At 45.2% G+C, this 17,227-nt stretch overlaps 1 protein-coding gene across 1 annotated transcript in view; it reads right to left on the bottom strand.

Moving 5' to 3' along the window:
• The window catches only part of KBTBD12 (kelch repeat and BTB domain containing 12), a 420,487-nt gene that overhangs the window by 363,609 nt on the left and 39,651 nt on the right, over nucleotides 1–17,227 (bottom strand). The window contains exon 2 of the mRNA XM_078662432.1: nucleotides 15,027–15,297. Within this exon, the coding sequence (XP_078518558.1) occupies nucleotides 15,027–15,297 (271 nt within the window). The remainder of the gene's footprint in view (nucleotides 1–15,026; nucleotides 15,298–17,227) is intronic.

Below are 17,227 nucleotides of genomic sequence, written 5' to 3'. Positions count from 1 at the left end.
AAAGCCACTCAGGATTGTTTTTGTGCAGTATGATACCCCTTCCTGCACAAAACCAATCCTGCCTACAACACAGGCACCTTTGCACCATGATGCACGGATGCCTGCATTGGCACTAGACAACCAAAGCGGCCACCAGCACAAGGGGAAAGGACAGGAATGCCCCGTATTGGAAAATGCTACATGTTCCTGCCCTTTCCCTGTGGCACAGTGCAGCACAGCAAGGTGAGGGGAGTCTGGGAGCCTGCGCATCAGGAGCAGAAGAGAGCACAGAGGTGGCGGGTGGTAGGTACGTTGTCTTAAATTTTTTTATTATTGTCCCTCGCGCGGCCCATCACTTTTGCCTGCTAGCAGACGCCACTGCCTTTATAAGATACTGTAACCACTTCATTTCTGCTTTGAGCAAACCCCAGCCTCACCTAGACATAAAAGTAGCAGCTGTCACTACCGGAGCCACTATTGGTAAAAACATTGACAACAGGGAGGCCAGTTCTCTTGGGTGCATCAGCAAAACAAATAAAATCCAGAAGATCCAGAATGATGCTCCAGAGCAGTCTTGGGGTTTGTATTGCAACCCCGGAAACTGCAAGCCCTCTGGTGCCCTTGCGGTCACTATTCTCTCTGTTATGCTTTGTTTGATGCTCAATAAAAAGAAAAAGTATAAGAATATATATTTTTTTAATTGAACACTCTTCTCCCATACTATGCTCACAATCCAGACCTGAAGTGATGCCTATGAAGAGTTCTACTTTGGAGCGATGTCATCCGTGGAGCGATGTCATCCGTTGAACAAGGTCAGTTGGCCGACACCACAAATGATGCACCAAGACCAAGGGTAATGAAGCACGAATAAAAAATTGCTTGTGCATGAATTATTAGGATAAAATGAACAAATAATGAGTCAATCTTAACAAAAAAGGAAGAAATTGGTCAATCTTATCAAAAAAGACCAAAAATTCCAGATGTGTGAGCGTCTATAAGAGCGTGACTTTCATACTGAACAGCAACGACCAGGCCCAATCCTTTTCAGGCAACGCAGGGAGAATCTGGAACTCACTTCCGCCTCAGCTCCGGACCACCACCTCCTCCCAGCCCTCAAAACTGACCTCAAAATTTTCCTCATTCAAAGACACTTCCAAAGTTAATTCATGCTCTCTCTATTATCTGAAGGAAGACCTTTTAGTATAGAACATTTCTATTCTACATGACTATGGTAGTGACTTCCCAGTGTGTTCTTGTGGTTTGAGAGTCTGCCATTTATTGCAGTATTACCCTTTTACCTGTGTTTGGTACTCTTTTGTAACATGCACACGTCACTTTTCTCTTGTAACACACTGTTTGGTACCTCTTACATTTTGTTTGCTTTCGATACTTGCACAAGTGCCACCATTGCCTGCGTAACGTTTGTTCTTGTGTTTGTGTCCTCCATTTATTGCAGTATTATACCTCTACTTGTACTTTGTACGCTTTTGTAACCTGCACACATGTCACTTTTTCCTCTTGTAATGCACCGTTTACTACCTCTTGTATTTTGTTTGCTCACGTTTGTCACTTTTGCCTCATGTAATGTAACGTTTGCTTTTGTAATTTGTTCACTTGTAATGTTCTCATGTATCAGTTCTGTTCCTATTGTGAAGCACTCTGACACCTTCGGGTAAAGTCCGCGCTATATAAAAACGGATAAATAAATTAATAAATAAATAAATAATAAATAAATCAGGTAAAAAATGTGAGGGCTCCTGCCTCCTCCAACATCATTGCGTGACACTCACACATGGTCTCATTCACTTTTGTGTTGGAACAACGTTCTGATAGATTTTGTGACCGGCACCTGTTTATGGTATTTCTTTGGAGCTGAAACATTGTATTTCAAAGTGTAGTGATACTTATGGCTTTTTGACTCATTTGCCTTAACTCACATTTCCTGCCTTTGTAGCATTCAATGATTGATCTCGCAACTTGGCCATAAAAGTCAGGACACCTTAGATTTCTTTTTTGTATTGGCATGCATGGGAGCTGCGCAGCACATCCCGCTGATCATTCTACGGCTTAATTAGTGTTAAATCTGACTGCATGCCAGCATTGCGTATATGGATTTTGTTTGCATATGGGACCAAAAGGTACGCTTTGCATGTTTGTGTATCCATGGTCCTTCATTGCAAATGAGGAGTTCAGGAATGTTTTCAGAATGTTTGTGCTGGATTTTGGCCAATCTACACGATGCAACCACACGTTGTTTTCTTGCATTGTCTGATACACCACCTAGTCACTTGCCTCAGCCTCTTTATAGGCCACCCGATGATCCTGGGTAGACATTGCCTAGTGTGCTATTTTTTTGCACCTTTATGCACCTGTAAGATTGTCTCATATTGGCACTATCATAAGCATGCCATGCAGTCGGACATTTTCTAGTGTAGATTTATCCCCCATGATTAATTGTATGGGTCATTTATTTCTTCTTCCTCTATTCAGAGGTTCTCAGCCATCTTTCTTTGAAGCTATGTGATCCAGATTGATCTGGTTACGTAAGACAATTTTAATTCCACTGCTATCTAGTAATTTATTCAAAAGATTCAGACTGATTGTCCTTGTACTACACTCTGTAGGTTGATACCAGTCCTTTGCCCTGATGAAGACCCCAGATGATTGATCTGGAAAGGGGTCAAAATGTTGACACTTCTTGGGCATACACATATCTTTAATTGAGGGACTTTCAAACTCAAAAGCCCATATCACTGGGTTTGTTATTGATTCACTCATGTATCCCATGGGTATTGGCTCTCTGTACATATTGTAAATACTGATTGTTTTTGTGCCTTTTCTGTTATTTTGTATGACTTACTGTATTGCACTTGCACTGCGTTGTCACTTGGATCACCTACGTTTGATCACATTATGAAGATCAGTTATCTACATTTAATGATTCAAATATAAAATTGACTATTCTCATTCATGTGGATTTTTGGTCTTTTTTATTAAGATTGGCCAATTTCTTCCTTTTTATTAAATGTTAAATGTTGTATACTTGTAAAGCGCACAGCTGCCCCAGCAAAGGGGCGTCCCGGCGCTGTATACCGCTGGGGAACCCATCCTGGCTTTCCCTGTGAGATGGTCCCTCCTGGGCATCTCCAAGGTGAAGACAAGCATCCCCGGCGCTGATGGGGCCATTAGTAGACATTAAGCAAGCTGTTGCCCAGAGTTGCTGAGTGGGACCCACGGTTGGAGTAGGCACCGAGGCGAGAATTATCGAGTCCGCTGACCATGGCGTTAAGATTGCCTCATTACTTGATAACACAAATGAGACATCTGCGATCTTTAAGTGTCATTCTTACTATTATCAGGGGCGGTTTCTCCATTAGGGCTGTGCCCCTAAAAAAATTCAAACACATTTACATTAAAAAATATAAAATAGATCAATTTATTTAGAGATACGATCGTATCTCTAAATAAATTGATGTATTTAAGTCTGGGTTGTCTGTTTCAGGCTGCCTGCCCCGCCTCGCTCTGAAGCAGGAGACGGAAGACAGGATGTAAATCAACTTTCTTAACATGAGACACAATGCAGGGCTTTCTGTTTTAAAGCCCTTCATTGCCATTGAGGTCTCTGGTTGTATGTACACTGTAGGCCAGTGACGCAATAAGCGTCAGGATTTCGGGCATAGGAGACTTCATCCCTGCGTGATTTCAGACGTCCGTCATTCAAAGGCATACGTGAGAGTGGTTGCAAGCACGTCTGATCCGGTGCCTTGTTCTCGGTAATGGTAAGTGATTGCAAGCTAATGCTGTGTTCTGCATATTGTGCCAAGACCCCGCTTCATGATAATCTTCCCCACTGTGACACCCCACGCCCTCGCGCTCCTTTAGAAGTGGAGCTGCGGCGTTTGCTCCCTTGTGAAATGGATCCAAATAAGGAGCAGGGTTTGCTCTTGTTCCCTTGTGAAATGTATCCAAATATCCGAGTCAGGTCCAAAGTGAGAGATATGTGCTTACTGTGTAACATGTGCTTCCAGTGGCCAGTTCTCTAATGTATGGAATTACACTGGCCCTTTGCACATGCCCCTAAGTTATCACCCAAGCTAAAAAAAATGCATTGACTTGAAAACTATGAATGTTAAAAACATTGAGGAAATGCATTTCAGCGATTTAGTTCCTCTCTTATTTTACATGCTTTACTTAATCTTGCATTCCCCATGAGTTAGCTATTTTATAATGTTGTTGTTTATCTGTATTTTGTTCTGTGCATACTTTGAAGCTTGAGCCATGCCAGGTGTTTATGAGGAGCTCTGATTGAGCGCTCAGGCGCTAAGGCTAAAGCCAAACAAAGTGCCTCTCAGTGGGTTGGCCTCTGCAAAGCACACAGAACAATGTTTGTGTATTCCATATTTGAAACTGAAATTCTGTGGATATGTGTGTAAAGGGGGTACACTGATGTAAAAAAAATTGCAAGGCAAAAGTAAGAGAAATTAAAGTGCTTAAATTTGAGGGAGTGCAGTGCATGTTTGGGAGCAGTGAAGTGACAGAGATGTGAGGCAGGGCATTCAGGGAAGAGTGAAAAGGTGATGCTGAAGAGGAAAGAGAGGGGGTTGAAGATGTGAAGATGGACAAGATATGCAGAGAAAAAAGAGGATACATATCTAACATAAATCACACATAATTGAAGGCCAAGACTACTTCCACAGGCCTCAATATTATTTAATTCACAGACTCACTATTTCAGAATTTAAACATTTCCAATGTTAATTATTTATAAGAAATCATTGTTGTTACTCATTTATCTTAAGCAGCTAACACGCAGTGACAGGCTTTAGGCATAGGTCAGTTGCTGTGCCATTTATCTGGATACAATTACATTTCAAAGAGAAACCTTGTTTCAGGTCCAGGGAGGACCTGGCTCGGCAGTTCAGGCTGGACTGTTCCCATGAGGCACAGGGTCAAGACAGATTTGCATATGGCCAGTTCTAAACTGGGGTGGCATGGTGAGCAAAAAGAATGATGGGTTTAACCCAGATCTGTTGACTGGGGGTGATTGTTTTGATTTGTTCTGCATTCTGGCCATCAATTGTGTGTCTTGAGCAAAACAAGCAGGCAGAAACCATGTCCACAAAGCTGTCTTTGCTGCTATGATGAGTTCACTGAGAGGAAATCCCCAGGACTGTGTGAAATGCCAGAGGATTCTCAGTGAATTTCCAGTGAGTCATGCAACATGTTCCTTTGAAACCTTGTAAACATTGAGTGCGGCGGCTAAGCACACAAACCTAGCATAATATATTTGACACAGATGTCTGCAGGTATCATCTCCTTAGGAATAAAATTGGAACCCTACAGGAAGACTGCGAGCAGCTCAAGGCCCTAAAGAATATTGTAAAAAGAAGATGGGATAAGGAGATGCTACTGTTTGATTTAATAAACTCTTGGAACCAACATGACCACCATCTTTCGGCATCCTTTGACCAGGCTTCAAACCAACTGTGGGCATCAAAGTGTCTTATTCCGAGCTACACTGTGTCCAGACACCTGTGAAATGCAATAACCTGGCCCAAGCTGCTCCTTATCGCCAATCTCTGCCCACCGCGATGAGCTAAATAAGGGATGAAAATCCTTAAGCTCTGGTGGCTCCAGTGAAGGCCTCTTGAAGACCAGAGACCAAAACTACCTCATTAAGTGGATGTAAGACTGAAGAAAAAGTTTCCTATTGTTATTCTAGGAAACTCAGTATGTTGGTAGTTCTGCACTGTTAGGACGGCACAGACAAGATTGTTCTTCAATAGAAATCCACTATGAATTTTGCACTCCATCTGGCCCACTTTTCCCATAATGGGGAGCAGCCCAGGTACTTACAGAATACACTTTCTTCCAAGCACTTTATTTTGCTTAAGTATGTTTCCAAACAGCACACTTGTTAGATTTTCAGTCTTACTTTAATTGCTGTTTATCCTAGTGAAGTTAATGCAGACCTTCGTCAAACCCCAAAACATACATTTTAGTTTTCTTAGGAAATGGTGGTGAGTACCTCCACCACAGAAGCACCAGCAAACTGTACTCAGAAGAAAGAATGCCAAGGAGTTGAGTCAGAGTGTTAAAAGCCCTACAGGTTTGACAGGAGCAGGGCTGAAAATAGCAAGAACCAGGAAATTCCTAAGCTTTCTTTAGGGAAACCATAGCAACTGTTGGATATGGTCCTTCTTAGGTGAATTTACCCCAAAACATTTAGCTTTTTCCTCTTAGTTTTTGCTCAATCTCTCTGCATGCCCTTAGGACTCTGGGCACCTTCCCGCTGGAGTGCAGAGGGAAGGTGCGCTCGCCCATCCTACACGCACCAGGAAGGTGGTACATACATGGTTGGTTTTGGTACAGTACCCATGCATGCCCAAAAACAGGTACCCCACATACTTGGTCACGTATGGCACTGACTCGTAGTGGGACGTAACACTGAGTGTTCAGCTCTCTGGCTAGACTGTCAACTATGCATTGGGCCCGCCTGTGGGGTGCCATTCCACCGCTGCTTAGGTTGGCATCACTCACGCCTCAGCCAATCCCAAGTAGGCCTTCTCATACCACGAGGACACCACCACCAGGGAAGCCCTGAGGGGCGCAGTGGGTGGTAGGCTGAAAGAAGGGCTAGGACAGATGGATGTCCCCCGTCCAGGTAGCGAGGAGCCCCTACGTGGGGTTCCCCTACCTTGGTAGTTTGACTCCCCACGGGGTACTCCTGGGTGTTGCCAATGCTCTTGTGTGGCCTTCAGGCCCGAGGCACTTCCTCACCGTGAAAACAGTGTGAAAGTGCAAGAGCCTTCCTACACATGAGACATGGGACAGCCTGCCATTGCAGACCTGTGCGTGCACGCTTGCTGCACCTACGGGGTGATAACTGTGTCCCCATCCTGCCATTGCGGGCCTAAGTGTGTGTATTGGCCCTTGTGTTAGTTTAAATACATGTTCAGCCTGCCGTTGCAGGCTTATGGGTTCGCACTTGCATCAATGGCATTTGATCTAGGTGTCTGGCCTGCCGTTGCAGGCTGGTGTGAGCATATTTACATATATGATGTTCCAAGACCCAGGACAGGCCTGCTGTTTCTGCGCCCTTGCACCCATGGTATTAGTGACTATGTGTCTGACTTGCCATCCTGTGCGATCTGTGACCACACTTGCCCCCGTAGTGGGTAAACCCGTGTCCGGCCTACCATTGCAGGCTGGTGCGTGCATCCCGGCACCTCTGGTGCTCAGGGCTATATGGCCCACCTGTCCTTGCAACCTTGTGTGTGGCGCTAGGGACTACGTGTACTGTCTGCCTTGCAGACTTGTGTGTGCAAACTTGCACCTATGGTGCTCGGGACTATGTGTCCAGCTTGCCTTTGCAGGCCTGTGGGTGCGCACTTGTACCCTGAATGGTTAAACCCATAGCCAGTCTGCCATTGCAGGCTTCGAGGGTACCAGGGTCTGTATGTCCAGCCTACTATTTCAGGATTGTGTGCGCATTAGCGCATGTGCAGTCAGGTAGACTGGAATGGCCAAGTAGGTTTTCACTACTTAAGAGACTTGGGGCTAGATGTAGGTAATTCCCATTTACAGACTCTTAAATACCAAATTTTACCGATTCGGTATTTAAGAGTCTGTAAATGGGAAGGGGGCAGATGTAGGTAATTTCAAAATCTGAATTACCGAATCTGTAAAATTCGGTATTTACCGATTCTGTAAATACAGAATCGGTATTTCCCATTGATTCCTATGGGCTGTGCACCAAGGCTGTGCACCAAGGGTGCAGGGGGTGTCACTTTGACACCCTCTAGCACCCCAAGTACAGGCTTGTGTGACATGTGGCACACATACATGCCCTAAGGGCATGTCTGTGTGTCACATTGCACAGGTGTGCATGCACAGATGTGCATGCACACCTGAATTCGGTATTTTACCACACAATAGGATTGTGTGGTAAAATACCGACTCTTAAGGGGCTGTGGCACTGTAAAGTGTGCCACCTACATTTGTAATTACAGATTGGGTATGTTTACCGATTCGGTAATTTACCGAATCGGTAATTTTACCAAATCGGTAAATATACCGATTCTGTAATTTTAAGCCCCCTACATCTGAAAACCCTAATACCGGTTGGAAACGGCCGAAATCGGCCGTTTCCGACCGGTATTAGGACTCCTACATCTGGCCCTTGATCTTCCCATAGGCTAACCTGGGGTAGTACTTGGCATTACTTCAGGCTGCAACGGTGGATTGCAGTGGAGCAGTCTCATGAAGTTTACCATCAATGGATTCACCGTGCCAAACCCTTTCCAATGATAAAGGTGGTTTTGGCATATCTCGCTTAGAAATGTCACTTATAGAATATGGACATTTCTATGTTCTAAAACTCTTTGTGTGCCTTGGGGCCTGGCTCCAGTCGATACCGGAAGCCAGGAGAGCACATCTGGGTATTTTCCAAAGGAAGCTATAAACCATGGGTATGCCCTGGGACAACAGACCTCTGCAATTTGAGGGCAGGGCGGAGTAGATTGGTAGGAGAGGTTTTGTGACATCTAGCCTCTGGGTCCGGATCTTGGCCCCACTAAAGATTAAGATCTACATTCCATGGCACCATGGAACAGGCCTGAAATTTAGAGGAGACATCTGTGGTTCAAAGGGAAACCGCCTGAACCACCCCATAACATCAAAAGCGCGCTTCATTATAACTACTGGTGTCATCCTTCAGAAAAGGGTGAAATTAGCTTGTGGGGTCGAGGGACCAGAGAACCCGGACTAAGTGATGCACACTGCCAGAGGAGTCTGTCATGCACATGGAGAAGAACTCTCCAAGTAATAGCGAGCCTGGGCTGATGACCTGCTGAATTGTGGTGCCCTGAAGTTTGCTCTCCAAGGCCCCTTGGCAGGGCCCCTATTCTCTCTGAGATCTCAAGAACATCAAAGATCTCCTACAAGGGACCTATACCATCTATCCGTGACATCTTGCGGTGCCCTCGCAAGTGCCGACTTCGGCTGCTGAATCCCAACGGGCAGCAAGGTATGGTGCTGGACTAAGAACTGTGTCTGGAAACCGGATTGCCTAGTGCAGAGCCCCAGAAATCTTGTCTGCATATAATGTGTGTTGTTCCTGTACCTCACAAACTCCAACACTCACAAGCATCTTGTTGGTGGCGAGCGGATTCACCAGTTGCTAGATCACCCATGGCCTCCTTTGTCGTTCATGCTGCATCTCTCTCGTGTGTCACACTGACTTAATGTTCATTGAAGGTGGTGTCCGATTCACAGGATGCAACCCTCGGAGGTGGGGGTGTACCCGTAGTTCTGCCTAATTCTACCTCATGTGGCTCTGCGTAACTTGTGCCTGTGTGTGTGACCAGACTGGTCTGTTGTAACCCAAATCAACTTTCACTGGATGCAGTGCCTCATTTCCAGGGAGGTACAGAATTTGCAACCCTTTGTTGTGTGTAACCGGAATTGCCAGGTGCAACCCATATCAATGTGCACCAGTCATTGTGCCTGATGTCCAGGGAGGTACGGAATTTGTGACTCTTCGTTGTGTGTGACCGCAATTGCCTGGTGCAACCCATATCAACGTGCACTGGTCATTGTGCCTCACTACCAGGGAGGTACGGTATTTGCAACTCTTCGTGTGTGTGACCTGAAGTGCCTGGTGCGACCCATACTAATGCACACCAGATCTTGTGCCCAGACTGCCTGGGTACGACCCTGATTGACGTGTACCTGACGATGTGCCTACTGCATCCTAGTGGCTGCCCTGCATTATTCCCCATTCATCGTTGTTCCCTTCCTGACCCTTATCTCGGCGGACAAGCTAGCATCTCTTCAGTGAGCCCCACACAAATACATTGTGGCGCCAGGTAGTAGCAAGAGAGAGATTGACTGGGCTTGGGTAACGCTTCCGATATAGTTTGGAAGCGGCTCAAGAGACTGCATGACTCCCTTGTGTTTTGAGACCAGTGGGTGACTTCCTGAGTGGTGGCAGAACCACGGTTGTTTACATCTACTTATTCATTAAACTTGTTACTTTCTCCACCTGCTCCCGAGAACCCAGACTAAGTGAGACCTGGGGATTTTCCATCCGGGGTTATCGGGCAGTCAGGGTGAACTGGAGGGTGTAGTGAGGTTAGGGCCGCGTGGTCTGCAGAGTGTTATCAAATTGAACTTCTGAGTATCAGTGTACCGTATTAGGTTGTTGAGTGCGTATGAGTGCAAGAACGTTCCGTACGGACTAGGCTGGGTTCAGTGCACCGTCTAGTGGTGCGGAGAGAGTGTATGTGTGAGACACTGTGTGTACCACAGGTGTTTTATAACCTTGGCCGGCAGTGGGGTTTTCTAAGTTAATTTCATGCCAAAAGCGCCTTACAGTTGACACTAGTTTAACTCGCATTGTCCCGACTCACAACAATTCCACCTCGTGCCTCTTTCATCCACCACCATGCCCTCCTTGCCCTTTATTTCTCTCTTCTAGGTTTCTTTCATCCCTTCTTTTTCCCTTTGTCACTGCTATCCTATACTTACCTGCATCCTTCTTTTTCTCCCTTCTGGTTTGTCTCTCTTGCTCTGGGTCAAAGTCTGAAAATAAAAAATAAACCCTGATGGGCCCCACCTATAACCACCTACTCATATTAAGCACTGCCCAGAGGGCAGGCAGTACCTGGTTAGCAAAGTCCCAAGGATGAAGGCAACACTGGTGAGCTGGCATGTACCCTGGCATGCCAAGGAGGAAGGGAAGCAGACAGCAGCTGTTGAGTTAAGAGAGACGCTGGTGGCAAGGAGGAGAAGACAGGGTATATTGACAGATTATAGGAAACAAAATATTGTGGAACAGAATGTCATCTCAAGAAAATCGAGGACAAAAATATTGTGATGGTAAGTTTCTATAGGTAAGCAAAGTTTTACTATATCGAACTCCACATATATGTACCTCGCCAATATATATATATATATATATATATATATATATATATATATATATATATATATATATTACCTACTGGCGGTCGCCAGTAGGTATATATAGTTAGGATTTTTTCTCTATGGGATTTTTGAAAATTCTATGTCTAATAACTTTGGCGTTTGTGGACGGAATTGGCTGAAATTTTCAGGAAAATGGAACATTTTGTTTCTGAGCAGCCACTGAAAATTTGGGGGGGGTTTGTCAAGGGGGGGCTGAGAAAAAAGGGGGGTCCAAAACGTGTTTTTCCCATGTTAATTTCCATAGGGCGGTTGGCCTCACTTTTAGCCCGAACGGCTGAATGGATTTGCACGAAACTTGGCAAAATTGTAGGGACTGTTAGCCCGATGTGCCTTTGCTAGGTCTCAAGATATGTGCTCCAGTGGATTTTGAGAAATTAACGTTCAAAAAAAGATATATATCTGTAAGCGCGCTCCGGGCAGCGCCCCGGTTCGCGTACCTGACGCGTAACGGAACTTCGCGAAGCGAAGCTGATTGGCTCTCCGGTGTCTGTCAACATTCTAAACAGTCCGGAGCGGCCGCCATCTTGTCTCTCGGTAGGATCGAGAGACAAGATGTGGTGAAAAACGAAGGGGAGAATGAAGGAAAGGGGGCAAGGTAGACCCCTCCTGACCCCCTAGGATTGATGAGGGGGATATTAAAGTGCCCCGCGGGGGAAAAAATAAAAAAATAAAAATTTTCGCAGTAGAGGCGCGTCCCGGTACGCGAACCGGGCAGCTCACCGGGCAGCTAACCGGGCAGCTAACCGGCAGCGTAGCTGTCAACATTGTAAACAGTCCGGAGCGGCCGCCATCTTGTTTCTCGGTAGGTTCGAGAGACAAGATGTGGTGAAAAACGAAGGGGGAAATGAAGGAAAGGGGGCAAGGTAAACCCCTCCTGACCCCCTAGGATTGATGAGGGGGATATTAAAGTCCCCCGCGGGGCAAAAAAAAATAAAAAATTGCGATTTTTCGCGGTAGAGGCGCTTCCCGGTACGCGAACCGGGCAGCTAACCGGCAGCGTAACGGGAGTCCGCCATCTTGTGTTTTTGGAGCGTCCGGTTCGCGTACCGGGTAGCGTCCCGGTAAGCGTAACAAGAGAAACAGTAAAAAAAAAAAATAATGGAATAGATTATCAAGAAAACTTTGAAAAATTGTAGGGACTGTTTGTTTGATGTGCCTTTGCAAGGCCTCAAGATATGTGCACGTGTGGATTTTGGCTAATTAAGGTTAAAAAAGATATATATATCTGTAAGCGTGCTCCGGCGCGCTTACGTTACGGGTTTTGTTTGCGCTGCAGAGCCGATACGTCACGGTTATGCGACGTGTCATGAGGCGTCTCACGTGGCTACGTGATACGTCACGTAATAAAGAATATATTTTACAGATATAGATATTAGCTTTTAAAAAACCAATGAAATTCACTGAAAAAACCATAGGTTATAGACCATATATAGTTAGGAATTAGCATTTACAAAACCTTGAAAATTCACTGAAAAAACCATAGGTTATAGACCATATATAGTTAGGAATTAGCATTTAAAAAACCTTTTTTTACTCACACAAAACCATTGAAATTCCATATATAGTTAGTTAGTTGCACTAACTATATATCGCGCACCCGCAATCCACTGCTGATCATGTCACATATTACATCATTCATGACATGGTCAGTGACATCACTGATGACATCACTGATGACATCTCAAATGACATCACTGATGACATCACTGATGACATCTCATTTGACATCAATGACCGCATTATTGATGATATCATTCATGTGACAATACAATGCATCTCCTCACATTTTAATATAACCTCTGTTACACCCAGTGTTAAATACAGAGTATAATTTTTGAAACCATTGACACACCAATACTAGTTACTACATACGCACTCACTGATTCCTACGTCTACACACACATTCACTCATTCACCCATACAATCATTCATACATACCATCACTCATCTTTACAACACTATCATATGCACTCATACACCTATACAGACACTCACACTCTGCCACTCATCCATGGAGTTACTCACACACCTAGTCAGTCCTGTAAAGAATCAATCACACTTCCATTTTCTTGTCTATACAGTTAAACATAGAGCACCTTACATTTTCAAACATATACTAACACATACTTACTCTCTTATACAATCATTGATACAAGTATACATTGATCTGCACAGAGTCACACACCTCCCAGCCAGCCACACACACACTCAGTCTCCCATACAAATACTTGGACAATCAATCAATAACCCATATAGTTAATCATATAGCTACTGATCAACACATGCAGCAGTTTACAGAACAACAGACATAATGATGCACAAATTAAGACAGTTTAGTCACTAACCCATGCACTCAGTGAGACACATTTAATCACTCACTCATACATTCAGTCATGCACCTACTAAATCCTTCGTCCAGACACGTATACTTCCACTGTCATTTGAGATGTCATCAGTGATGTCATCAGTGATGTCACTGACCATGTCATGAATGATGTAATGTGTGACATGATCAGCAGTGGATTGCGGGTGCGCGATATATAGTTAGTGCAACTAACTAACTATATATGGAATTTCAATGGTTTTGTGTGAGTAAAAAAAGGTTTTTTAAATGCTAATTCCTAACTATATATGGTCTATAACCTATGGTTTTTTCAGTGAATATATATATATATATATATTCCAGGTACATTGATTGGAGTTTAGAATAGTAAATCTATACTTATCTGGACTTACCTTCTCGATGTTTTGGTCCTCGATATTTTTGACACAATATTCTGTCCACACAATATTTTTGTTTCTGATATTCTGTCAACGATCCGAAAACAGGCAGGGAAGCAGCAATGCCTGCAGGCAGCGTAAGAGGAGCAGAAGTGACGTCAAAGTAGACATCCACAGAACACACTCAGTCTCCACTCCTGGTGACTGGTGAAGCCAAATCAAGTCATGTCAAACGTATGCCCATTCCACAGGTATGAAGACAATATGAAGAGAACACAAGATAATGTGAAAAAGGCTTTACAAACCAATGAAACTTATGGAAGAATCCAACCGGGTCCAACTTCTGGGAAGGGAAGAGAGAACAATTCGAAGGATTACCATTGGGGAATTACAAATGCTGCATGGATAAATATTCAAAGTCCTTGAAATATGGTCCAGCCCATCCTGTTTTTTTATGGACCAGGATGAGACCCGATGATGAAGCATGCTGCTACTAGAGTTCTTGAGGGTCTATCAAAGAAATAAGGAAACTTTCTTTTTCCTTTTTCATCACTAGCGGGGCTTCTTTTGGGGAGTGACTGTGTACATTAGGCAGGGCATACCTTTTTGTGGTGTGCTGATGTGTGAAAGTCAATGGGCTATCACTACTAGTGCATTTTAGAGCTGAATTTGAAAGAGCATCTCTGTAGACAGGAAGGAAATGAGATGAAATGATGCTCACATCTAAACAAGCACTGGCAAAGCCAATGGGTTTGGCTTTAATGTGCAAATACAAGTAAAAAACACACGTACATGTTTGTGTTTGCATGTGTTAGCACATTAAAGACCAATCTTTCGGCTTTGCCAATTCATAGAGAGGGGACTGTACTTTCAAACGAGGGATAGTTGAAGTTGGTAGGTTAATTTAACGAGATGCAACTCACCAGAAGCCCAAAGCAATCCACAACAAACACAAGCCATAAACTGCACAACCGTATCAATGAAATGTTTGAGTTTAACGCCTTAACCGCAGCGGTTTTTCCGCCACGGTGCGGGTGTTCTAAAGGGTGGGCGGGGCTGCATCGGCCGTTGGTCGTGCGCAGCACTGGGGAGGGTGTGCTCGCAATTGCCAATGGCCGACGGCAGCACGCAAAGGGTTAAAGGGGCCATCCATTGTAGAAAAAAACATACCTTGTGTTACCCAATCCTGCATCATTAACAATCAACAGCAATGGGCATTCTAGAATGTTCATTTGTTTGATGATGTCACCTGATGGTTTTGAGATCTATTGTGACATCATTCACCAGATGTCCCCTCTAAGACAATGGAAGCTTCCACCTGCCTGAGCAGTTCTCACCTGTGGGGTCCAACCGCCCATCACATAGAGCTTGTTATTGAGGGCCACCACAGCATGGCAGGCCAGCGCGATGGGCAGCGGGGCGACGCCCCTCCACTTGTCTTGTTCCACCGAATACTTTTCCACGCAGTTTGTAATGACGTAGCGGTTTTTCATCTTCATTTGTCCTCCTATTAGATAAAGGTCATTATGGACAGAGCCCAGGGTATACAGCTCTCGAAATTCAGCCGAGGTCAGCTTTTCCCAGACATAGTGCCCTCGCTGGTGGTACCTGCAAGACAAATACATCGAAACATCAACCATGGCCACATAAGCCTCTATCAATACTATACACCCAAAACAATTGTAACATTTCTGTCCTGGTTGAGACCAATAACGTAGCAAGGATGCCATGGATTCTGGCGCAGGCAAGGAAAATGGCCCATTTGGCTGCTGTTGGGGTAGTAAATATGGCCATTATCAGGGTGCAATGGGCACCTCAGTGCTCTGGGTCCTGGTGCCACTGCACTTGCTGCGCCAATGGTAGCCACACTCCTGTTTGAAGCATTGATGTGGCACTTATTTAAGGCCTGAGTCTGAGTGCATTGCCAAAAGCAGGCCTAACACATTCAGGGGATATGTTTAAATAGTTTTTTGCACCAATTAAGGCCAAAATTTACTAAGGTTATGAAAGGGCATTGGCTTGACACTGAGTGGCACATAATAGTGCAACCAGGTGTGGCGATCTACTTCACATTATTATGTCCCTCGGAAGGAGCTCAAAGTTGTGATTTGGGTTGCGGGTGCGTGTAGCTTTGTAAAACTTTAGCATAAGTGCTTCCCCCATGCAGTCTGTATTTTATATGAGCCAGTACTCGCTGGCACTGAGTACCGGCACTTCAAAATGTTCCATCCATCAGTACAGGCACTTCTCTTCAGCCGGGGAGGGTGCCAATACTCTGATGGGCCAGGGAAGACATGGCTTGGCAGTTCGGGCAGGACTGTTCCCATGAGGCACAGGGTCAAGACTGATTTGCATATGGCCATGTCTGAACTGAGGTGGCTTGGTGAGCAAAATAACAATGGATTAAACCCAGATCTGTGACTGGGGGTGAATGTGTTGCCACTGTGCAAAATTCCATCCATCATCTTGTTTGTTTTGCTTTTCACCCTATGTGGGAAGGGTATGCCCAGACATGGGTCCTGTGCTCACTGCGCCACTGGAGTCAAGCTATTTTGGCTGAAGATGGCTGATAGCCAGAAACCGGTCCTAGGATGCTTGATTCCGGTCCAGGGAAGACATGGGCTGGACTGTTCCCCTGTTCCCATGAGACACAGGGTCAAGACTGATTTGCATATGGCCATGTCTGAACTGGGGTGGCTTGGTGAGCAAAATAACGATGGATTAAACCCAGATCTGTGACTGGGGGTGAATGTTTTGCCATTGTGCAACATTCTGTCCATCATCTTGTTTGTTTTGCTGTTCACCGTATGTGGGAAGGGTATGCCTAGACGTGGCTCCCGTGCTCACTGCGCCACTGGAGTCAAGGCTGATAGACAGAAACCGGTCCTAGGATGCTGGATTCCGGTCCAGGGAAGACATGGCTTGGCAGTTCGGGCTGGACTGTTCCCATGAGGCACAGGGTCAAGACTGCTTTGCATATGGCCATGTCTGAACTGGGGTGGCTTGGTGAGCAAAATAACGATGGATTAAACCCAGATCTGTGACTGGGGGTGAATGTTTTTGCCATTGTGCAACATTCCGTCCATCATCTTGTTTGTTTTGCTGTTCACCCTATGTGGTAAGGGTATGCCCAGACGTGGGTCCTGTGCTCACTGCGCCACTGGAATCAAGTTATTCTGGCTGAAGACGGCTGATAGCCAGAAACCGGTCCTAGGATGCTTGATTCCGGTCCAGGGAAGACATGGCTTGGCAGTTCGGGCTGGACTGTCCCCATGAGGCACAGGGTCAAGACTGATTTGTATATGGCCATGTCTGAACTGGGGTCGCTTGCTGAGCAAAATAACGATGGATTAAACCCAGATCTGTGACTGGGGGTGATTGTTTTGCCATTGTGCAACATTCCATCCATCATCTTGTTTATTTTGCTGTTCACCCTATTTGGGAAGGGTATGCCCAGACGTGGGTCCCTTGCTCACTGCACCACTGGAGTCAAGCTATCCTGGCTGAAGACGGCTGATAGCCAGAAACTGGTCCTAGG

Source organism: Lissotriton helveticus, chromosome 9 (genome assembly GCF_964261635.1).
Source record: "Lissotriton helveticus chromosome 9, aLisHel1.1, whole genome shotgun sequence".
NCBI classification, from domain to species: Eukaryota; Metazoa; Chordata; class Amphibia; order Caudata; family Salamandridae; genus Lissotriton; species Lissotriton helveticus.
This window is presented reverse-complemented; position numbering and strand designations above follow the sequence as displayed.